Source organism: Hypomesus transpacificus, chromosome 11, assembly GCF_021917145.1.
Source record: "Hypomesus transpacificus isolate Combined female chromosome 11, fHypTra1, whole genome shotgun sequence".
Lineage (NCBI taxonomy): Eukaryota > Metazoa > Chordata > Actinopteri > Osmeriformes > Osmeridae > Hypomesus > Hypomesus transpacificus.
The window spans coordinates 11,486,982-11,512,812 of record NC_061070.1 but is presented as its reverse complement, the minus strand read 5'-3'; the positions used below and the strand labels follow the sequence as shown (position 1 = coordinate 11,512,812).

The 25,831-nt window shown below is 41.4% G+C and overlaps 1 protein-coding gene across 1 annotated transcript; it reads right to left on the bottom strand.

Moving 5' to 3' along the window:
• Positions 1-116: 116 nt before the first annotated feature.
• Positions 117-25,831, bottom strand: sorcs3b (sortilin related VPS10 domain containing receptor 3b). Its single transcript, XM_047029349.1, has 27 exons — positions 24,978-25,831; positions 17,431-17,498; positions 15,468-15,567; positions 14,826-14,984; positions 14,654-14,727; positions 13,529-13,593; positions 12,793-12,911; positions 11,111-11,200; positions 10,718-10,897; positions 10,355-10,501; positions 9,397-9,499; positions 8,915-8,991; positions 8,691-8,782; positions 7,668-7,775; positions 7,240-7,357; positions 6,614-6,747; positions 5,994-6,107; positions 5,640-5,811; positions 5,029-5,215; positions 4,578-4,711; positions 4,107-4,230; positions 3,664-3,776; positions 3,188-3,322; positions 2,945-3,044; positions 1,958-2,063; positions 1,568-1,728; positions 117-830 (listed from the first exon to the last, which is right to left on the bottom strand). Exons 1-27 carry the CDS (start codon positions 25,680-25,682, stop codon positions 769-771), a joined length of 3,747 nt encoding a protein of 1,248 aa, XP_046885305.1. The 5' UTR covers positions 25,683-25,831; the 3' UTR covers positions 117-768.

Below are 25,831 nucleotides of genomic sequence, written 5' to 3'. Positions count from 1 at the left end.
AAAATATGACAAGATTGTGCACTACAAGGTAATCAGAGACAATACTTAATAAATATTAGACTAGAATGTTTTATAAGCTTGGAAATCACCATGACAATAACGTGCTTAGCTCACTACACATTCTAAAATGGCATTGGTGAAATATGGCATGCAAAAAAATATAAACAACATTTCACGTACAACATTGTAAAATGACTACAAGACTTCTAAATGTACAGCTCCATTCATTTAGACTTCTGCTTAATATACGGATTTTGCTTTTGTAAATAGCCATTTATAATAAAACACTTCTCATTGTACACTTCTTGAACAGGTCTAGTTCTTACCTATTTCTTTCACCAAGTGAATTAAATGTATAATTACATTCAATCTATGTGCAGTGGTATAGTAAGTCAACTTACAGTTAGTAAAGTGAACATTAGAAAGACAATCATAGTCATCTTAAGTATTTTTTCACAAAGCTATCTGACATAAAAAACACATTTTCCTTGTAAAGCAAACCTATTCGGTCAATCAATTTTTCGGGCTCATATCAGACAAAAATCCACAATGTAGTGATTTCTACATTCTTAAATAATGTATGTACATAAAAGACTCACAATCTAGATACATCTTTAGAAAGTATAGTTGAAATACATATTGAGCATATACTGTATGTGTTAAAACATGACTCAATACAGTAGCAGTTACCTGGGTGAAACATAAATATTGTCAACTAAGCAAACCAAACTGGCACAATTGAAACATACTTGGTACTGAGTGATAGCCTCAGACATTAGTACAGTTAGGAAACTCCCTTGTGATCACTCTCTCCACATTACGGGCCATTCCTGGAGAGGGAATACGCAAACAGACAATAAATGGAACTTAACGTGTACCTTCATTTTGGTCTAAAACTTTGTTTGTCAGAGCCAATAACAAAAGGCAGTGTTAATGCACAGCAGACTCAGGTCTTGTTCCGTTCTTTCATGCTAAGCAGTGCACCTTTTGTTCTCTCCCTGCCTAAGAGCTTTTACCCGCACCATTACAGATAACCCCTACTATGAATCTGTCACCTATTGGAATCAGATGGATGTTTTGATATTGGCTAAAGTAACACCGCTCCACAGGTATCAAACAAATCATGAAATCTCTAACCAGTTGGACAGCAACAGATGGTCAAATAACGTACCTAATGTTGAGACAAAAACCAAAGCTACCATAGTGTCAGACCTTTTGTGAATACACACTTTAGTCGATGACAAAAACCGAGAGTTGTTTCATGCTTCAAATCAGCAAGGTCAGCTTAAGGTGGGGACTGCAAAGGAAATGAACAATGGCTAAAGTGCTGACCTGCCACAAAAGCCTGCAGCCCACATGTCTGTCAGGGCCACTGCAATGGCACTTTCATCAACCACAATCAACTGCTCTCCCAACTCAGAAGGTCCTTCTCCCAAATGAATCGGCTGTGCCGCAATACATTCTGTCTGCAGAGCTGCCTAGAGTGTGTGCTCACCACTAAGGAAGGCACTGCTATAGCTGTTCCAGAACAATACTATGTGCTGAGTAGATAGAGGAGTCGGCTTACCTCTGCTCCTCGCCTCCAGGTCCTTCTCCATGATTTCCTTGGGTGAGGAAAACTCGCTGAGTTTGACCTTGGACATGTTGTCATTCTGACCGACCGTGCCAATCACCTCTGGCTCTTTCTCATGGCTGTCCTCTGTCTGCACATGGATCCAGGGAATTTTCCTAACAGTACAAATAACCGCCAGAAATAATTAGTTGTTTTTACTCTGGGCTTGAATAATGTGTTGACTTTTCACCAGACATAATATATGCCTCACAATGATATACAAGAGTAAAGAGTAAATCACGTTTTTTTTCTTTTTTTTTATTGGCTCACCACCTACCTTCAGTCTGTCACTGGGGACACACTTACTGTATCTGATAAGCTCATGTTTAATGCAAGGGAACACACCTTTTGAACTTGTAGATGAAGAAGGCGGCTAAACCCACAAACACCACAGACAGCAGCATCAGCATGGCAGAGCTGTTGTGGATGGGGTTGGAGTCAACCAGGGGCGCTGAGAAAGGGGAGACAGAAAGGTAGGATCACCGTCATACATCGGACCATTTTATGGAGGGAAAAAGAATGACACGTATTGGTCATTTCTTCCCACTGTGCTTCGCAACTGTCCATTCGCAAGGCATTTAGAAGAAGACTAGTGTCAATCAAGTTACGGTTTCAGATTGCGGATTAAATAGGACCTCTGGGAGATTTATTATCTTCTCCCTGTGGACCAGGGTCTGCTATGCTTAGTCATGACTTAAAGCGCCTAGGTGCATTATCCAGAGTATATAACCTCTTCCCAGCCCCTTTTAGCCATCTTTCTCTCTTCTAGAAGGAAACCTATGAAGGCTGTGACCTTTCCACTGAATTTTAAAGGCATCCCAGACCTTTCCATGTAGACACAAATGAAGACAGATCAGTCAGAGGATGAAAAGGGTAAAGTCATGCTGAGTTGATCGACACGTTTTCGCAGTATGGTAATGTGTGACTGACCTCACCAATTTCCAAGGTGCATCCCAACTACGGTCATTGTTAATCTCCACATTGATCGCACCGATTCAATGCAAACTTATGTCCAAAGCTTGCTCCAAAATATGTGAGAGAAGAACAAATTTACGTATTTTGTAAAGCTTAAAAACCCCTATGCGAAGAAGACATCTCTGACTTCAAGGACAATGGTCAACACAGAAGAGACAGCCCCACATGATTTGAGATAGTCATTAGGCACCCTTCAACAAGGCGTTATACAGTCCAAGACGTCTACACTATACGAGTTGACATGTAGCGTTAGATTGGGAAGTGGGTTGGAAGGTGTTACAGAGAGTTTGGGCATTTGTTAAGAAGAGTACAGACTAGGTCGATATTTTTGGCCAAGGACACTGGAGATTGACTTACCCAAGGTCAGCTGTGTGATATAAACGATGATCCGAGTGTCAGCTTTCAACTCAAACTGGATCAAGCCTTGGTTCAACGCGTTTACAAGAATGTCCGATATCTACGGGGAGTTGAAAACAATTGCGATAACCCAATATAATGTTTGTGGAAACTACGTTGAAACTGACTGGGTTAGAAGCCCTGACTTGTGATTCATTAGCGTGTTGATTCTGAGTGCATGAATAAATGAAGAGGAATACGCACACTCACTAAAGCCTCTTCGCTCTTCTTCCTGTGTTCAGGCGGTGTGTGCGCGTCAGGCAGGATGAACAGTTCTGCTGCTGTGGGAAGGCCAGGAGACAACGCCACTAGCAGCTGCTCCTCGGGAAAACCAGACACCTGCAACGAAATTCAGAGCCAAACATAGACCACAGGCCCTCCAGGGAAAACCACATAGGGTTTCTTAGAGCTCGAATCATAAAAATGTGACACTGGAACTCTAAAAGTCGTTAAAGTGTGGAAAATCTGGAGAAAAACATGAAAAGAGTGAATGCTTCTGACAGTGTGTACTGTTTGGCTCACTAGTGCACTAAACATGACTTCAAAAGATAAGACCAAAAGGTAAAGGAAATACACATGGATGTTATGTCACATATTATGAATAACAACGCCCATAAGAGTGAGTGATGGACCACAGAGAGTTCAAGACCAGGTCCCTGAGTGGACAAGAGACTGTGTACCTGTGATAAAGCTGTCCTCACTACACGGCCCACATCTTCTCTCCACTCAGGGATGTCAGGATTGTGTTCGTCAAGCATCGGGGAGAATGACAACAGCAGAGATTTGAAGAATTCTGTGGGACATTCAGGAGAGACCACTAAACATCATTTGGAAATATTTCAGATTTATTCATGGCTAGATGAAGTTAAGCCTTTAAAGCAGATTCTGATCATTGGAAGATCTGAGTATGCCATTTATCAATAATGGTTTTTAGCTCATTACCTTGACATTTAAACAAATATTAAATATCTATAGATATTACTTAGGTCATGCATGCATATAGATGGTCAGCGAAATAATTAACATATGGATGCATGTGTTGCATTTTCATGTTGAGTGCATAGCCACAAATACAAATGCTTAACATTAACCTTCAAACTAGACAGAGAATTAGAGGGCCTACCTTTAACAGCAATGACTTTGGTATCCTGCAGTATGAAGCCTCCAGAGGATACCTGGACTGTGACTTTTGTGATTCCTTCTCTCACAAACGTATACGAGATGCTTCCCTCCAAGGTTATTATCGGCTGGATTTCAAAGGTAAGCGAGTGAACAACATTGGCATGAGAGGTTGTAAAACAATATGACTTTCTGATGGGTATGGCTATTCATGAAGGAAGAAGTTGTGAAGCTACTGTATGGTAACCATAACACTGACACGATTAAATACTTAAACCCAGGTGATTCTTTGAACCATAAACCAAGGTGATTTCAATGCATAGCGTGTGTTGTATGTACACAACAATCCAAACACGGCTCTTCATGAAGCTCCAGACCACACGACTATTACATTCTAATCCGATCAAACAACCAGGTAAGGAAGAGAGGGAAAATATGGTGAACGTGTGGGAGAGCTGTGAGGAAAGAGTCTCACCTCAGAGCTGTTCTCAAACCACCAGAAGAAAGTGAGTGTTCTGGACTGGCTGGGCCACACCACCGCTGTGAGGTTGGCCTCCTTTCTCCTGATGGCCACTATGGGAGCTGACAGATACACACGCTCCACAGGACCTGAGTCCACAGCAATGATACATGACTCAACACAGCACCAAGTCGGGCCCTGTCCACCACGGTTGCTTACACAAGACTGACAATATTCAGGAGTGTAAAACAACATATCCCGGAGCACTTTGGGGACTGGGGATTGACATGTCTCAGCATGTTGAGCTATGGTTTTAGGGTCGACTAGCAAACTGGACATGGCAGTCGAAGTATTCAGTGTTCTTCACCAGAATGCAGTCCTCATTCAGACACTCAGTCTGCCAATCAAACCACAGTGACCATATACATTTGACCTGAGGACACAAAGAAACAGTTGTTTTACATACTGGTGATGTGCAGGAATAAGGAGCTGGTGACAGAACCCTGGCTGTTTTCCGCGTGGGTCGTTACTCTGTAAATCCCAGCGGACTTGTACGTGTGCTTGATTCCATCATCTGTCCGGCTCAGATTAGAGTAGGTGACCGTGATCCCGTCCCCAAAGTCCAGCTGGATATTGGTCCTCAGTGAGTCTCCCTGCAGACAGGAGGCAAGACACAGCATCCCTCACAGCGGCTTGGTTGTGACATTGTACTTTTGCTCTTGAAAGAGAACTTCAGTGAACTGAGGTAAAATGAAGTAGTTGGCTGACATTTCTCATAAGACATTTCTAATCTGTTTTATATGAATATTGAGGGCCAGCAAAAAAAATGAAAAAAGAGACAAGGTTAAAATAGGTTAGGGATTAAAGTTTGAGGGGTATAGAAGCATCTCAAAGAGTAAAAAGCCTGAGTCATAGTGACCAGAAAGTGTCATTTTTCAGAAGCAGGCTACGGAAGTTCATTCTCTGGGGATGTGTCATCACCTGACACTTCAAAGGGACAGAATGATCCGGAACAAATGTACAAACAGCACTTCATTAAGAAACGCTAGCAGCAGGGGCACTCAGCGGTGGACTCACGTCCTCCAGATGCACTAGGAAAGTCACGTTGCTTCCCACAGGAGCCATGAGCTCCCCCTGACTGGTAGCCAATCGGAGGCCTCGGGGCGGTCGAGGGAGACACGGCTGTTTCCTGGGTGAGAATACCTCCTTCCCGCCTTCTTTGCAGTTATTGGACAAAACCTTCCTGTATCTGTCAGTGACAACATGCAGATTACACAAGTAAGATTGACATGTGGGAAGATCATTTCAAACTGAACAAGGTATCTTGCAGCACTTAAAAGCTACATCTTTTCATTCCACACACTCCATCTTTCCGGCTAGGAATTCTAGAGATGTCTGTGTTGTTATGTATGATGTAGTATGGATCCTCACCCGGTGCTGTTGAGGTAGCTCTGACTCGTGCTACAGGTTTTAGTGGCTGTGTTTGGGTCAAACCAAAAAGCGGAGGAACACTTTCCGTTGGCTTGACGTTCATAGCCATAGTCACTGCCAAACAAAAGAGCAGATATCATAATCGCCTGATCAAAACTCAACAAGCCATTTTTTGGGACAGGGGTGTACAAATACATGTTTAAGGTAACAACTCGAGGTAGGGTTGTCAGACAAAGGTGATCAAAGAGAATTTCGAACCGAAATTTAAAATTAATGTAGTAATCCATGATTTATTAATTTCATGCAAATAAATCATTTGACATTATGCAAATTAGCCAATAATTTGTAAACTATAATTGGACTCTCTAAATGCACACACCAGGGCAACAGCAACTGTACATTTTGAACACTGTACATAATATGACGTGTAACATATAGTCTGATGGTTACGACATAATCTGTGCAAAATGATACATTTTGACCAAATAACCATTTAATTTAACATCCAACCTTGGGTATGGAGATCGACAGTCTTATTGTGTCTTATTTCCAAAACACCAGCCTCAACTTTCCTGAGGCCAAAACAAAGATAACCTGGAGTCCCCTGGTCCCTCACCTACCACTCAAAGTCGTAGGCTCTGCAGAGGCATGGCTCCGAGGAGGAGACCCTGGAGTAATCCTGGGTCAGCATGCAACGGTTCCCAGGCCGACGCTTCATATAGATCTGCTTCTCACCCATCACACACGGCTCTCCCTGCCAAACAACACAGTTCTTTCATTCCCTGGGGTGAAAGCCATTACATCAAATACCAATGTTTAGTGCTCGGCAGCCTGGAATTACATGAATTTATAATGTCACTGGGAAAATGAATGGAGAAGTAGAGGGAGAGAGAGAGACAGAAAGAGAGGGAGAGAGGGAGAGGGGGAGTGAAAGAGAGAGAGAGAGTGAGAGAGAGAAATTAAAATCATCGAGAGAGAAAATAGAAAGAGAAAAAGAGAGCGTAGACTATGTTAGAGACGGACAAGGAGAGATGTACAGAGAGAGAGAGCCTGCGTTGGAAAGAAGGGCAGAGAGTTATGGACGGAGCCTCTCGTTTGTGCCCTCCTTTTGTGCTCCTAGAGAATGTACACTTACCTATGTATGAGCATGCACTGCATGCATGCTTGTGTGTTTGGAGTGAAAAAAACAAAAACAAATTTGCTAATCTTGATGTTGGCATTTAATCAATAGGTGTCAACAGGATACCTTGTTGTGTAAGTGCCATGTCTGGTAATCTCCATCCATACATCTCCTGCTGAAGATGCCCTTGTAGTCAATCTTTATCAGCTGCCATTCTGACCGATGGCTAAAGTGGCCGAAGAATCTGTATAATGAGAGTAAACCCACATTGTGCAATGTCAGGCTATAAGAATAATCATTGAGTCATAGAAATTGGACTTCTCATGTTCTTCAAACCTAACAAAGCTGCAGTCAAAATATCGCATCTGTATTTGCCATGTATTTTCACCTGAGAAAAGTTTTCATATTTTTTTATTCAGAAGGGAATACACATTTTTTCTGTGGATGAACCTGCTTGTTTACACTTTCACCAACTGTATTTCCCCTATTAGTCCTTTGTTCCACCTTTTGTCCAAGCCTGAGTGTTGTATTCCTTCTGGGCCTTCCCCACTTACGTGATGATGTGGTTCTCTGACTCTGGTTCCATCAGGACTCCGTCCACAAACAGGGGGGCCAGGGAGAAGCTGTGACGATCCCACTTTTTACCCTCATCAAGGCTGATCCTGTGACACAGAAGCAGCAACACTTACAGTAATGCAGCATGTGGTTCATTGCTTTCCCAGTACAATTCTAATGTATACAGACTCTCGTAAGAAATTCCACACCTCAACACAAGTGTGTCACTTAAATAATGGGTAAAAATGCCATGCTGTTATTAGATTAAAATAGAAATGCTAGGACCACTGTTGGAACCAGTTTGGAAAATACGGCAAATGTTTTGGGAGATAAGGTTCCACTGTTAGAAAAGCTTGTATAGTTATGCCAGGGATGACAAATGAAGTACCTTTATCAGTCTCTGTGTAGAACATTATCATAACTACACATGCACAGGACACAAAAGAACAAATGTTCCATGGGTCTAGGTAAATGTTGAGGGTGACTAAACTAAAAAGAACTATGACTCAGTGGAACATCAGCAAAACATTTGAGAAATTTCTGTCACCTTTCACAGATCTTAATCAATTTTGACAGTGTTTCAGTGCGGGGGACATCAAAGTTTCTAGTGTGACAGTGCTCCGGCAACACAAGGACCAAGGCCTTCACATTCCCTCGATACTTCAAACCTGCACTTCTCCACGTTTGCATAAAAGCTCTCGAAAATACCCAGCAACAGTACAAAGCTCTAACAGCCATTTTTGTTGAAAGGGTTCTGACAGTTTTGATGTAAGGGGGGAAAAAAACACTTGCTGTTGTTGAGATAGGCATGCAAACCTACCTTGCCAATCAGCATTTCAAAGGCTTAAATGTATTTGTATGCAACAACAACAAAACCGTAAACCAAATTTAGTGGAATGTGCAGAAATTAGGCTAAGGTTTTACTCACCTGAGTCTTAAATCATTACCAAATGCATACTTTTACTCTGACTTTTAAAACATTACTATACTGCAGCAGATGAACAGAAATATAGTGTACATACCATAAGTGTCTAATGGGAGCAGTTGCATGTAAGACAGCCAGTAAAGCACCTCCATTGTCAAGGAACCAAACGTTGTGTTCTTCTTCAAAAATCTAAAAGAACAGACAACAAACGTATCTTTATTTCAACAACTGGTGTGCAGTCCAAAAATCCAACTGGCATGTCATTTATTAGACTAAAACAAATCAGGCCCAGTCCTGTTTTGTTGTCCAGATGGGTCTCACCTGTCTCCAGCTATTCCCCGCATCGGATGTTATAAACATCCCAAGGTTGGTGGAGGACAGCTCTGTACCAATGTTGCCTGAATACGAAAACAGAAAGATATTCCTGCCTATTTGCATAGTAAAGAGGCCTAGCTACTTGCAAAGTGCACAAGCCCCCACAACGCATAATGCGCAATTTGGTGTTTATCCCTCTGCAACATTTCATGTTCATCATAAATTCAAATTCAGATTCAGAAAAGTAATTCTAATATAATGTCACTCAACATCTACATCGAGATAATATGTTAATTGAAAGCAAATCACCAGTAGAAGCCTACGTATTGTACATAGTACTGTACAACACTGTACTGTATCATGTATTGTTCTGTGTACAATACACACGCTTCCACTGGTAAATCTTTTTGGGAGTATGAGTTTTTTTGCAAAAGAACATCTCTTCATGTCAAATTCTGAAAGAAAAAAATGATTCTCTCCAACTGTACCTGTGGCTACGATGATCCCCGGTGCCAGGTCTTTGCTGGAGATGCGCCCGGAGGTGTAGGGGTTCTCAGACATCTCCAAGTGCAGATGCAGAGAACAAAATGGCTGACAGCAGAAACACAACATGATTAGACCCACAACCACAAAAAAACGACATTGTATTGAACGTTTCTTGAACGACGCATTTACAATTAGCGCCAATCATTATACACAAAGCAATCTCTTTGTAAGGAAGAAACAGGTAGTTCAGAGGACAATTAAACGTTTATCTTCTCTTCCACAAGCAAGTGTAAATGTTTAAAAAGGACACTGGGCACATTAGAAAAGACTTTCATTCAACAGAAAAGAAACCACGCAATCAAAATTCCCCTCAAGATACAAAGATAAGCGTCGCCAAAATTGTTTAATTTGCTGATAAAAGGCTTTCAATCATCTCTCCAAATCAGTAACTTTGTAAGGCATCAATAGGGGTGTTTAAAAGACAGAGGGGAGACAGATTTGAGTAGCTGTAATGGTCATTTGTATGATCCAGACAAGAACATAACATCACGTCTTGCTCTCAGTGCTTTAACTCAACTTCCTTTCTACACACGTGAATGTTTTAGTAAAACGCATATCCAAAGATCACTATGGGGGTACTACTGTAATTTACTGTAATCTAACATTCATGAAGGTGTTGCCTACAGCGATTACAGGTAGTAAATCGAAATCACTGTGGTTGATGAAAACTCTGATGCCCTTCATAGACTGGTAAGTGTGTAGCTGTGCTGCATGCTGACATCCAATAAACACAGATCACTTTTCAAGGCCTTGGCTCGACAATCAAATGGGAAATGAAAAACGCGGCGGATCCTAAAACCGTTGGTTTCCGTGTTCAATTGGGAAATCACACATCAAAGATTCACTGATGAGTTGAAAACATGAGGTATTGGTTCTTCCAGAGCAGCAGAATCCACTTACGAGGACACAGTGGAGGTTGTTTCCTGCTACATCAGTGTTGGGGGCTGGCAGCAGGGCCCAAGTTTGCCCCTTGTTGTAGGTGATGAAGCTCTTTACCTGTTGTTCCACCAGTTTGTTGGCTAGAAACATCCCATTTATCCCTTCGACCTGGAATGAATAAATAAATACAGAAAATTGTCAAAGCAGCTGGAATGCATTACCCGTATGCAGTTGCATGCAACAGGGGTCGACCTTTAGAGAAAATCTTAATATTTAAAAGAATTCTTTAAATTGTGCATCCATAATACATTAGACACATGGTATACTTCAATGTTTTCTGTGAAGATAGATATAAAGTATGCAAGAGATGTACTGTACATGTACCTTATAAAAGTCGACCAGGAGGTTGCCGGCAGGGCCTCTGCTGGTCCTTAAGTTCTCCAGAGACAGGGTGAAGTAGACCCCAGAAGGATCGGATATATACAAGCTGTAGGTGTTGTTCTGGTTCCATTCCTGGACAGCTGCAAATACCTGCTTCTCATCTGTGCTGATGATGTGCATGTCCTGTTAGATGAGAATGCATATGTCGAGAATTAGAAAGAGAGAGAGAGATAGTATACATAACTGCTAGGCTACTATAGATCTATATAACTACTACTGCTTTGAGATGTTCATCTTTAAGTCTTTCCAACATTAGACAACGACACCCCCTCGAGCTGTTGTGGTTTGTGCATGGTGCATTTTTTGAGAGTTTGGTGGTCTGTAGATAGATCTTACCTTGGGTAAACAGTATTTAGGTAGTTTCATTTGCTGAAACGATTCTCCCATGTAAGACACAAAGTAGCTTGCTCGTCCGGATTTGGTCACCTGTTCAAATTAAGGCTTTGTTACTGCTACTTCGGTAGAAGTCAAAAAATAGCTCAATGATTTAAATTCTAAATTGTTCTGTCGAAGAGTGTTTGGATGATTACGACAACATAAAATACATGTTCATTTAGAGACCTAACAAAAACTTACTCTTCATCTCATCACAGATACTAAGAGACCAGACTAATGGTCCTTTTCTAATACTTTTTTAAATGTCTCAGACATCTTTATACACTCCGGCTTTCCCAGCCACTCACTAGCCCAGCCTACACCACTTGATTGCTTATTTTCTAATCAACTAGAGGGATGGTGTTTGTCCCTCAGCACACTACATTAGATCTCTAATGGAATAATCTATCGAAAATCGATGGGCTGCATTTTCCCAGGCCACATTTCTGAGGATGTTGCACTTGGCTGTTCCTTCGCTCCCAAGAGACAATCGAGGCGATGAGGACTGCTTATTTCGTTGTAACCCAATCGATAACCTCATTACTCTTTGTCAAGTTAAATCCAACTGCCCCAAGCAATGAAAGTCACAAGAAAGTCATCTGTGCTGGCCCAGCTCAAAGCAAACCTGCCAGCTGTGGCCAGCATGGCTATTTTCATCAACATCTATACCTCATATCGTCAGGGTCAGGGTTGATTCCAATCTCAACTCTGTTCAATTTCTCAATTTGATTAAATCCCTAAATAAATCTTTGTACAAATCTGACAGTTCTGAATGTGCTTTTCCCCCCGCAGTTTAAGGATTGCATTCCTATTTAATTCTCTAAATTAATTGAGTTGGAATGAACTGACCCAGGCCTATGGATTGCACTACAAGTCTAAAAATGATTCATGGACAAGACATTAAGCCAGCATATTGGAAACGTAAATATGATAATTTGATGATTCTTTGAGATACAAAAGGACATTTAAAAAGACTTGTATCCCAATGAACTCCCTCGAAAATAATGAGTTGAGGATGAACAAGGCTCAAAAGTCACAGATAGATGTCCTCCAATGCAAATGAATGACAACATGGAGAACCTAACAGCGCTCACTGTCACCACAATGTCAGTACGGTACGTGACAAGGACTCCAAACTTTGAGAGTGAGCCTAGTGAAGGTGTCATGTGGGAGAGGAAGCAACACTGGCAAACACCTGTGACACCTGTGACAGTGGTGTCATGGCTAAGATTTACGGTTAAGCTCATGTAAACCAGCTGTGTTTGCTGTAGAGAAAGTAGGGAAGATATAACCAAGATGAATGGGCTTAACCTCATTCAGAGTAGATTAGTGACCACCAACACAATCATATTTCACTTCCTTTCGGGTGGTGGTCACGTGTTTGCAGTTCGAGGACCTGAGATTATGTTTCCTGAGGCGACAGCCGATTCTCAATACTAAAGGGAGACAGTGACACCTGCGACACCTCAACATCATAAACCAGATAACAATTGAACAAAAGAAAGACAACTTCAAGGAAAAGGCATGACTTGAATGCACAAAAAAAATGAGAAAAATCCATAAGGAAACAGACGAACAAAAGCCCAAGCCTTAGAGTGAGGGTTTCAAACACCTTGAACAAACATCCAGTAAACTGTACACACCTGCACAAACACATATTCATCCTGCACCACCAGTGAGTTGGTGTCTACATGACCGGGGAATAAGTACTGCCTGTTAGCTTCTGTGCAGCGTTGAGCTCTGCACTTTACATAGTGAGCTCCTGCAACAAACAGAGTAAACGGTAGATCAGCAATTTTCCTGCTCTCGTGTCAAATCCACATTAAATGCACTTTGGAAAATCACATTTATTTGATTTGTCTCACCGATAAAGTTGTATGACAGAAATACAATAAGTCTACTGTAGAAAATAAAACCCCATAATAACCTGACTTTCTTCAATGCAATAAAGTCACCATATTTTAGGCACACAATAAAAGGAAGTACTCCTCTTGCTGGGACAATTAATAAACCATGCTATTATATGAAAACAAAGCAAATTTTGTGCATATTCATTCAAGTGGACATTTTAACTTTACTAGAGGGATCTTAGATTTGCCAGGAAACCCCGTAATTGCTTTGACAGAATAGAGATTTATTTTGGGTGTGTGGGATTGAAGTTCTGGTACGAGGCACAAGGGACTGATTAAGAGGAAAATACATCTATCAATCTACTATTAAGTCCTGTATTTGTTAAGAGACTCATATCGTTTTTTGCAGTACTTCTGGGACCCATCTGAACCATAGAAGGGGCCTCATCTTTCCTTTGACCTCGTTCTAAATGAGAACCAAGGGGTCCGCTGGGTGCTGCTAGTATGGGGGTGATTCTACAGCACTCACGTCCTTTGGCGATACGGGTCTCTATGTGGACCACATCAGATTCTCTGTCCAGACCCATTACTGCCCTGCAACACAGGAGAGGAGTGGGTGTGGGGGGGTGTGGGGAGGGGGTAAGGGAAGGGTAGAGGCAGAAAGAGACAGAGACAGAGATGTAAACACAGCCAAGAGGGACGGAAAGAAGAGAGGCAGAGGGTGAGGAGGAAGATGAGGAGGAGCAGCGGTGATTGAGAACTATGCTACGTGAGGACAGTAGCTGCTGATGATGGACAACCCTACTCTAAGCTACCTTCAACGGTATAAATAACACATGGTGGCGTGCGGTTTGTCAACATCCAACTCCACCCGTGACTATTAATCTCAATGTGTGACAGTCAATACAGAGCACCACACAGGAGCAGCACATAAACAACACTGGCTGAGCAGAAGAGAAAATATCATTCTCAATCGAAATTGATACCAAAACAATAACACAGTGGGCATGCTGTGTGATCTAGTCTGTGTTCTTTGTTTGTTTTTCTAGAAATGCAACAAAAAAGTGTCAAACACCAAAGATACTGTAAAAAAAAAAGAAGACATTTGAAAGAGAAGGTGTCATTTCTAAAGTACATATTTGTTTTGTCACAGTTGCCATTACAGCTCTCCCACTGCCCTTATTAAATGTTTCCCTTCTCATGTGGAGAGAATGTCCTCCAAACGACGCCCTTTCTATCTGCTGAGGAGGCTCTCTGCTTTGACACCCACCATGACAACATGGGACAAACTGCATCACATCAATATTCACTGCTTTGTGCCCGTGCACTTGAGATTACAGGATGACAGCAACAACAAAATCAGCATGTCATATTGGGCTATAGAGAGAGGACAATATTTCAAACTCCGTGAGAGGAGTGCGATGTCGAGTCACATTTCACATTTCGTTTGTCAAGAACTGTTTTGACAAGCTACAAGTGACAAGCTATGACAGTAGGTAGCGGTCATGCACACCCAATATGTAAATATAAAATATAGCATCTTGGCAAACTTGGTGGAAAAAAATGTATGGCAGTGAGTGTGACTCAAATTAAATCTCAGTTACAATATTCACAACAGTCTATTATTTCGAAAAGACAGGAAGTGAGGTCCTACCAGTAGAATCTTCCAGGCATCACATTCTCGTGAACCAGCTGCCATTTTCTTCCAAAGTCCATTGAACTGTACAACTACAACAACAACAAAATCCCAAAGAATTGTTTAATATTTCATCAGTACATTCCTTGCACTTCAAACAGACACTCGTAAGAACATGCGCGCATATTACCTTGCTGTCGTGACTGTATGCCAGTATCCAGTTCTCTTGCGCTGGATGAAAAAGCAGACTCTGAATGTAGAAGTTAACCGGAAACTTCTCAAAAGTGGCTCCTTCGTCTGAGCTGATGAGTACGCTGCTCTCGAGTTCTGGGTCGCTAAGCATCATTATCTAAATAACAGAGGCAGGGGGAAAAGAGAGAAAGGAGGGCAACCAAGAGGGAGGTAGAGCATAATGTATAATGTGTCTACCTGTAGGATTGTTCGAGAGACGGAGCAGGGGAACAATGACACGGGGATTTAGTTCAGTAGAGGATGTGATTGTCTCCTGCCATTGAGCAACATCAATACTGGTCTTGCTGCATGATTTCCATGAGAACATCAGCGATGATTAGGTGTCATACCTGTGTAGCTTGTTTGTCAGTCAAGCAGTAATCTGAGCCTGAATGTGATAGGGTGCAGAAGGGGAGGTATACAGGCCCTAGCGAGCAATTTAGCAAGAGTGGGGTTCTGTTTCCAATGGGCCCATCCAGGCTGGCACCTTGGATGTCCTACACAACTCCTGGATCTACAGCTCTGATCAGAGAGATAGAGGACGGAACGAGAGACAGTAAAAGAAAGAGAGAAAATATATAGACACTTTACAGGTACATACCTTTCTCTTGTTAGTTGGACAGACATAAAGATAGCTCAGAACTGTCCGTGAACCGACTTTGTCGTTCAGCTTTACGTAAGTGCTTCCAAAGTCCACAGATCTAACAATAAAAATGAGATGAGATTTATTCTGATACATTGGTTTTTCCTTCAAGGCTACAAACATTGATCAGGACATGGTAAAAGCTGTGGTACTTTTGGCACAGAATGTTTTCACTTCCTAGATCTAGAGTATCCTATTGTGCTATACTCATCTTTTGAGTCTCAGTGTGAAGTATATTAGGCTATGTATCACTGTGTAAAGTGCAATATATAGTTTTAGAAACCACTGGTAAATATATATACTTTTATAATTTTCGATTATAAATGATATAAGTACGTACTGAAAACTGGAGTTTCCACCATTAGAAAAATATATGAACATTTATTTAAACAAAACATTTTCAATGCTTTTGTGCAAGTTCTTAAATCACTCCTGCTTTCCAGAGCAAGGATACATGGGTGTTCCCTCTATTTTTCATGGTTATATATTACACCTCACCAAACAAGCTCATGTCTCTCAGTTCTACCTGGACGCCTCCAAATGTAATTTCAATGCATAATTGGATAGATACCAGAGTGTGCTATCTCTGCCTTTGCATTTAGGTGAATCATTCCATTTGCTGTTGACATTGTTTTGCGGGTCTCCTTGCTAAATGCTTTTGTGTTTAAGTATTCTACTCAGCTGACATATCTCCTCGTACTTTGGTGGCACGGAGACAGCTTTTTCAAATTAAGTTATTACGGCATGGAGTTACTTCACCAGAGGAAAGCAGGCATCACTTAAAGGAACACTCTGGAGACGCTTGTTAGATACCTTTTCTGACACAACCATTGATCTTCACATTGCTATGAAGAGTGGCCCAGGGCTTTATTCATAAATCATTTATCGTATTATTACAGAGATCATTTACGCTGTTTCTTTTCATAATATTCAAATGCTTTCTTTTTTCAACATCACACTAAGAGTCTTCCAGCACCCTGGAGGTACACTCTAATTTACTTGTGGAGCCATTGTTATCCAGACACCTTGATGATGGAATACCTCCTGTACACAATATGGGATTTGAAAACGTGTCAAGTCGGGTGTAAATCTTAGCTGTGCCTCTAGTGAAACAGAAATTAATTTGAGACTCTATGCTTGGTGAACTGATGGTCTTTCTGTCAGGTGTATTTCAAAATGAAATGAGTTTCCTGTGGGCTTGGGGAAAAGGTGAGAGAAAAAAAGTGTATCTGTATCAGAGTGTGGATCAGGCCCTGTATAATCCTTAATGAATTCTCCATTCTTATTTATGATGTGACAGCACACTGTAACTCACCTCTCTATCCACAGTAAATGGTATTGGTACGGCCATAGCAATTGCATGTCAATTGCTTCCGAAACAATGGGTTGTTGGCTCTATTCAATCAAAATCAACATTGAGAACTTTCCGGAATGAGGGGACATAGCATTGACCCCATAAAGCAAGTGAACTGATATTCTTTGTTCAGTAAATCATCATAAACAGGGCTTCCTACAGAGTAAATATGTGAGACAGCAGAAAACCAGGTCTTGCCCGGCATCACATTATATTTTCGCCCGGCTAGAGTCTTCTCACCTTTGAACCTGTGGTAATGATTGTGCTACAAAGGAAAGATTGGGTTGTTGTGAGCACATATTGACTCCCAGAGTGGATACAGCTGTTTTATGTAAGCTACTTTATACTGAAGGAGAATGCTATTAATCATACTATAGTAAGGTTGAACATGGTACCTAGGAATAGAATGTTGTCCGCTTGCTGTATTTGAAACTGTTATATTTTCATAGATCTCCTGCAGTGTTGACATACCCTCTATGTCAGTTTCCTGGTGATTGATTTGAGTCCACAAACAATTTAAGGTTCTGCCCGTTTTACGTTTACACAAATGCTCATGAAGACACTTACCTCCAGAGAGAGCTCTCTGTGACAGCTCCCAGGTTGAAGTCATAAAGCTTGGTCAGGATCAGGATGACCTGAGCAGAACAACATCAACAGGCAACATCATTACCCCCAGCGCTGCAGTCTCCCTAATCACCCTGACTTATCCATGGATTTCCTGTCGAAACGCATGTATACAAGCCTAAAGTGTGATTTGCTACATTACCACCAAGAATCATCCACCTCTGCATATGACAGCCCAATGACAAGAGATCCTCATGCTGTCAAGAGATGCCAGTCTGCAGGCTGCAGTGATCTGAAAAGCCATGCAGGCTGTCAGAATTTTGTGTCAGTACCTCATGTGGAATGATACTTACATGACAGCAGAATCGGAAAATCGTTCAGTGAACAACAAAATGAAGTATGAATGGGTGCCTCCTCTCTCTCTGACTATCTCTCTCTCTCCAATTTTCAACCCATGACAGCCATTGCGGTTATAATTGAACGTTAAAATTGTGGTGCTTTTCACCACATGCTTTTGCATTGATGTGGAATAGACATTGCACAGCCAGTACTCCTAGGTAGAGAGTGGCCCAGTCATAGAGCACTGTGCGAAATGGTGTGCAAAAGTCTACTGTCACTTGGATGGCATTATAAACAACTTCCTACAGGGATGCTTGGAGTGCATGAGGGGGTGGATGGGCAGAGAAAGACAGAGAGTGTGTCAGAGAGAAAGAGAGGCAGAGAGTGTGAGATAGATAGAGAGACAGAGAGAGAGAAATAGAGAGACAGAGAGAGAGAGCGTGAGAGAGAGAGAGAGAGAGAGAGAGAGAGAGAGAGAGAGAGAGAGAGAGAGAGAGAGAGAGAGAGAGAGAGAGAGAGAGAGAGAGAGAGAGAGAGAGAGAGAGAGTGCTGGTGGAGAGGAAGGGGAGTGGTGATGGAAATAAGCATCAAACGAAAAGCAACAATAGCATCACGGATTAAAAATGCTGACTGAAAGACAGGTCGAAAGCTCAATTACAGTGAGTTTAAACACATTAACCTTGTGGAACCCTTAGAACGAGTCATTAAACAAAAAACGCCACACATGAGTTAGAGAACAATGCCATGCCCGAAGCCCGATTCCAAAATGCTAAAAACCCAATTGACCCACAATTTACCCATCAAACACCCGGTCTGCTTGGCTTGGACTATCTCCATTACAGGTTAATTAACCAATCAGACAGAAAGATAACTATTTGCATAACTGAATGCACCATGTCTGCAAGGACCAGCAGCAGAGTCAGAATCAATTTAGAATATAGATTTAGCTAAATGGGTGTGATGTTAGAACTAATTGCCTCTCAAAACATAGAGGAGATAGAAACTCCACCAAACTGTTTGTCATTAGTCTCCTGAGCTCACTTTTTCACATGATGACGGGTCAGTGGCATGGGAGCCTAGAACACAGAGCGTGGTAAATTAAATCTGCCTCTAATAAGGGATTAGTGGCAACTGGGGATAGCTTCCACTGACGTCATGAACAGCCAGAGAGAGAGCTCTCTGTCCCTTATCTCCAAGCTATATTGCCGCCTAAAGCAAAGCATTGAAGCATCATTGCACAGCCACGTAAATGTTTAAGATAGGCAGTTTCACGACTTCAAACATCATCACCCTGACAGGGAACGAATTCAAAATCAGTGTGGGAGCCTGTTGACGTAGGTCTCCTCTGCTTGAGCTGCTTCTACCAATTGTTTCTAAATTCCTTTGTTCTTTTTTCTTTTTTTTTGTGGGGGGAGAGAATCAAAACTCTGATTACCATAGTTTTTTCACAATCGACTCATTAGCAAAAGATGACCCACAGAAGTGGGTCTGTGGCTATGCTACCCCCTTAGGGACACAGGCTGGCAAGACAGACGACTGGGAGTCTGATTTGTCCCTAAGTGGATTCATCAAGGGGACATCATTAGACACAACGTTCCCACACGGTTCCCGTTATCAGTAGACAGCTCTTGTCGAATAAAGAGCGACTACTATACATGCAAATACTGGAGCCATGAGGGACTTTTCAACCAAGCAGCGCACATATTCCACAGTACTGTAAAGAAACAAAACTACTGACGTTCTATGAGGACCATTCCAACTCCAACTTTATGGTGCAGTATTGCATTTATGTAGATGGGCAGGGGGGGGAAAAAACACAGAAGAATGGCAACAAATATTATTTTGAGCCTTCTAGGTAAATACCATTTTCCATGCATATCATCGCTCACTTGTGTACATGAAATTAAGTAAGGACCCTGGAAGGCCTAAAGCAGTGCATTTATTCATGTTTATGTTTTATTGATGTGGGGAGCGCTGCATTGCCCAAGGAAAGTCAACCAATCATTTTTAGATTGGCTCTCTCCCTCCAAGGAGTCCAGTCATCCCTTTATCTTAACATTCTGGTCTTGATTTTTTTCTTCTTTCTTTTAATTGACTCTCTGACTGCTCGATTTTTTTATGGAACTACGTATTCCAATCCCATATATTTTGTGAAATGCCAGTGCCCACAGAGGAGAGAGAAACATAAAAGCTATATTAGACCAAAGTGGTGTTTGCCGAGGGAGAGACTCTTTTGATTCTTTGGAGATGTTTGAATGAACAGGTTCCATGGCAACAGAGGTATTTGGTCCCTAATTAAATTTTGATCTATAATCGAATACCAACTGGACACATATGTCAAAATACACACACCTCATATACACGCACACAATCACATACCAAGATTTCAGTCAGAGTCAATTCCTTTTACTGCCAGGCAAATGAATTAATCAGCAAGGCCAGAAAGTTAAGAAATTCAAAGGGATTTTATTGAAAAAGACAATGTAACACTGCATAGGGCAGGTTTACTGGAGGATGGATATTAGACTTGTCTCTCATCTTATCACAGACTTACCCAGATGCTCACAACTCGAGCAACGAGCATGTCACACCATCAACAGACTATCTGAAGTTCCTTCTTTCATCCTCTGGCATGTCACATTCTTTGTTCTCAAGTCACACAGAATATGTTAAGAAACATGTTGGTTACAACCCAACCCTATCTCCACCACCCCATGCATAGTAGTGGTAGTGATACTGCTGACAAACAATATCAATGTATTTGTTGCAAATGGAAGAAGGTACAGTTATGCAGGCTATAGATAGATGAAATAATCTTTTATTTTGGTGGAGGAAAATGCCCGTTGTGGCTGTAGCTCAAGCAGGATGGGCAGTCAGACATAAAGTGCCTCTGTGAATGACTCACACAGACACATCTGTCCAAGTAAATAAGTAAAGCTCATCTATGTGTGTGCTGCGTGACGGGACCTTACTGCAATCCTTGCTAATATACACGCTCAGTGCCGTGTGCGAAAACACAGCCATGCTTTCGAACTACAATCTTAGCTAGTACAGTGTCCTCTTCTGTCAGTGAAGCGTATGACTGCATGCCTCCAATCCTGTCTTATTTTAATTGTGTAGGCTGGGTTGAAATGGGATCATTAATCTCAACACATGCTCGACTGTGTGGAGAGAGACGGTACAGTTGCTATTTAGTGGGGAACTGTGTCTGGATAGGAGACCACAGACACTTTTATGTCAGACTGATGCACTTCAGCGTATCCTAAAGGGACAATATCAGGATTTAAATTAATTTCTCTGGGACACCTAGTTGGCATCAGGCAATGATCCAAGGTCCTTTGTAATATGCCTAATAAAGAATTCCATTAAATATTGCATAGACACACGACTGTACTAATTTACCTTTGACATCCACTGAAAAGTTCAGTGTGATGTGTACCAGTCTACTGTTTGTATTAGGGTTTTCATGAATATGCATTAGCTTTTTATGTTCAGCCTTCTCATGGGAGATAAAGAAACACTCTTTTGTATGTGTTTTCCAACCATCAATGTCGGCAGCAGAATGTTACTATACAGAACCCTCTTGATCAATGATGTGTTATCCTTGAGCCAGTCAACTCATCAACAATAATTAAATCGATGACACGTCTTATCCTTGAGTCAGTCAACTCATCAACAACAATAAAACCATTTCTTGATCCTCAACCATCTCAAGGAGACATCTCACGTCACATCACCGGGTCATCAACGTCAATTCAAAACCAGGAGTCGAGACCAATAGTGGTTAGACTCAATGAAAGACTGTTGTAAACATGATCTGATTTCACACAGGATGGGGAGATGGAGTTTGAGTCAAAAGAATAACTCAACCAAGTGAACAAAACGTGTCTCAAAGGCCTAGACATTGCCCAGAACATATTTGTATAATTGGGCCCCTGACACAACACACAACAGATACGGTGTGCTCTGTATCTGCAGTGGCACCGAGAAAGAAAGCAAGGAGAGACAGTCGAGAAGCAGCCCTGTATTACAGCACCATCGCATCACAGAAAACAACCGGAGGAGATGGTGTGACTGTCAAACAACACAAAGCTGGCAGGAGCCGCAGCTAGCAGACAGAAGAAGGCATCTGTCTGCGCCAGGGCTGTTCATTTCACGGCTCTTCTCCCCTTTCACAACAGTGGCAGAACCAGACAATTCAGAGCACACGGAAATAAATACACCTAAATGGATTTGTGATTAAACAGCTTGTTTTGCTTTCGTGGATTTGGATGATGGGAGCAGTGCAGTTAGACGAAAGGTGTTGTTCAGTTACAGTAGTTGAGAAATCTGATCGCAGAATAAATTACTGGAGTTTTTAGGCATTGCCATGGTGGGGGGGATCATCTCAGGATGTGTTGATGTTATTCATATTTTTCCAAGCCTTTGAAAAGATGGGGGGGAAAACTCTCCAGGCCAAAACAGTTGACTGTAATCATGATCATGAAGAATATTTTTCAGTAAGCTATGATTTTCAGTCCAATATGATTCAGATCCAAATATCCTTGAGGGTGACAGGGAAAACCTAAACATTAAAATGACGGTCACGTTATGGACAAAACCTTTGAAGTTGTGCGATCATACATCTAGACACCAAAGACAGGACAACAGTACGGCATGTGCCACTTGTTTTGTTCTCATGATTAAGTACTAATGTATTCATGTATTCATTAGAAACCATTTAAATCAAACACCTGCCGTGAAACAAGGGATGCAAATTTGCAGTTGTGTCTTTAACGTTTGACACCCTTGTAATTTGTATTTTTATTTTGAGTGGGTTGAAACCCATCTTGATTGTGAGTGAGTCTATGGGGGCATGCTTGAAGCAGGGCATGAGCAAGGTAATCCCAGATGAAGGAGGATACACCATGGCCATAGGAAAGCTTTTCTCCTCCTCACCTAATATGGATTGAATTGATTGTTTAAACTCAAATGATGGAAAACATCCTTCTGTGCAGATGCAGTTTTCATCCAAACAAAAGTCTAAGTGAAAGTCCCCATGTGCATTAGTGCTCCCTCTAGTTGTTTACCTGCCCCCAATATGTACTTAATCCTCGAGTGCTCTGTGTTCAGAGAGCTTTCAACAATCAACTCTGGCTATATTCATGAAAATAAGGAAAATGGACAGAAAGTAGTCTAAATATTTGAACAAATATCACATCCTTTGCCAGGCACTGTTTGTGATTGTATTGACCCTGACTTTGTCAATGCTGACAATTGTGGAAGGATGTCATGACAACAAACATGTTTATGTCATCTATTTGACAAAATTGGAATTCTGTCATGAGGACGGATTTGTTCAGTGCAGGATTTGGCAAACGAGGTGGGGATAATGGAGGCAACGCTGCACAGACAACACAAGTCTCCTGGGTTCAAGACCAATGCTTCTGGTCTCCTCCTACTCCATCAGGAAAGGCATCGCATATGAATAGCAACTTACTGCCGTGAAACCTCCATCCCTCCATCCAACCCTATTCCCCCCACTGATACATAAATATGAGTATACAGTAGTTGGTCTACTCTAGATGAATGTTTGAAAAACCTGTGTGTGCACAAAGTGTGATAAATGAAGACACACCCGTTCATTCTTCATGTGTTCGACACACTTAGTCAAACACCTGTGAAGCTATGGCTGTGTGCTCAGCAAAACAAGCTGATCAGTCAAACAGGGTGGACTGCGGTCCCGCCATCTTATCCTGGAGGACCTTACCCCACTTAAGACAAGATAGCACTATTCGTGTTGCTTCGGGCAGTGCTCTACGGTTAAGAGATGGTAAAAGAAGAGTGACTTGGAGGCTAAATGTATCATGTATATTTTTTTTCTGTAGACTTTCATATGAATCCTGAAGCCCATCATAACAATTCGTAGTATGTTGTCATACACAGTGTGTGTTGTAGCAAGTGTGTGTGGAGTGTTGAGTAATAATATGCATAATACATGCGCTGTTGAAGCGTTTTTTCACAATCTTAATCACGTGCAGAGATTTAATAACATAACTTTAAAGACTGTTTCTATCACCTAGTATCAGGGTTTAGAAATACTCTACATGATTACACTGTGGCAGTTATAAATCTAATTAATTACATTGAAGCTTGTCAAATATGATTCCCAGCCAGCTTAATCAGCAAGGATGTTCACTTAAAGGATGTGTGTGTGTGTGTGTTTGTGTGTGTGTGTGTGTGTGTATATGTCATGATATGTGTGCATATACATGAATAGTCAACGGAAGCCAATATTTCACTACTTACATTGCACTCATCAGGTCCAGCGAAACTCTGTGCTGTTAAAGTGCTACGGTAAAATGAGTTCATATTGATGTGAGACTTGATGATCCCTGAACACAAATGATTCATATTAAAGACAACACTGCATTTCTGGGGTTCATATTGTAAGGAGTAAACGTGGATTAAACTGAATTATTACCATACAAAGAAAGAGCATTTGAATGAATAGACCTACTGGAGTAACCGTGTAAAAATTGTTTTCACAGAAACATGCAGGGGATGCAGGGGAGGTGTGAACACATTGGTAGTAATATGCTCTTTATTTTAAATCCCAGTGTTACATAGTTCCTATCGGTTTATTTTATCAGTTCATCTCTGGAGGTAGATTACACCCATACAGGCTAGAACAAAAAACTGAAGAAAGGTGTGATCATAGTCCAGCTTCCAGTCCAGCTTCTCTCTGACAACTGCAGTATGGTCTTACATTTTGCAGAATGTAGCCTATTATTTTCATAGGCCCTAACACCTTGTTGTTGGATCTTACCTGAGGTAACGATGTGAGAATGATGTCTTACACACACTGGGACTTAATTGCATTAGACCTGACATTGATCGACTTTTCTCATGTATATTAATTACATTGTTAATTTATTGTCATGGTAAATTATAATCATGACTCATTATCTTCGAGATTTTTTATTGGGATACTGTTTAGTCTTAACATCTTTGAATAAATTGTGTCATTTTGAACTTTTATTGGAAATAAATGTATGTTGCGCTTTGCACATCTGTGCGTAAAAATTCGCGACTAAATTGGCAATTGGAAATCGATTAAAAAGTAATGTAATAATGTCTACGATTTAAGTAAAAACACTACATGTCAACAACAACAAAACTGCTCAACCTCTAATGACAGTGGTTTGGTACATTTTAGCCATTTAACTCACGCTGCTGTTGTGTCCGGACCAGTGCACCATCGCTTGGTTATGCGCCGAGTCTCCGAAAAGAGCGAAAGTGGAGCTGACCAGATGCGGCTCACTTTGCCTCGAGCCAGTCCCTCTAGCATCATCTCCGGTACGCCGGTATTCAGTCCTCGATCCGTAAAGACCATGCACAGACTCCAAAAGCCGCTCACTTGAATGCGTCTCTTCAAAGGTACTCCTATCTGAATCCTCTGCCAGTTTTGTACCCGAACTTCGTTTTGTCCTCACAAATGTAAGGCCATCGATTTTGTCATAAAACTTTGTGTGATTTTCCACATTTCTAACGTCAAAGAAACGATGGTACTTTCTGAAATCCACGAAAGAATACTTGAAACCTTTTCTTTGGACGACTTCCATAGAGCCGTGTGCTTCATTCCCAATTACTCCATCTAAGTTCGCTCGAGCTTCAGCCTTTGGAGGTATATTTTTATTTGACTCCATATTTGGATGTCTAGAAAATTCTGATTTGTGGTTGTTCAGTTTAGGGACTTTTGCTGTTTTTGTATTTGTAGTTTTTTCCGAAGCAATTACTCCTACACGATGCCAAACGTTCGTTTTAGGGGAACGTGTTGGCAAACTTGTTTCCACAAATGCTCTTATTGTGGGGTAAATAGGAGTCAAAAGACAAGCAAAAAGACAGAAATGCCAAACAGAACCCAAGCAGAACATCGTGCACTTTAACTGTTGCAAAAATGAAAAAGCAAGAAATATAGGCTACGTCCTGTAAGACTAAAGGAGCCTACTTTAGTAGTTGAAGTAGACCCAATACAACTTCTGGAATATTCACCGCATCACCACTGTAATCTCCAGCAGTTTTA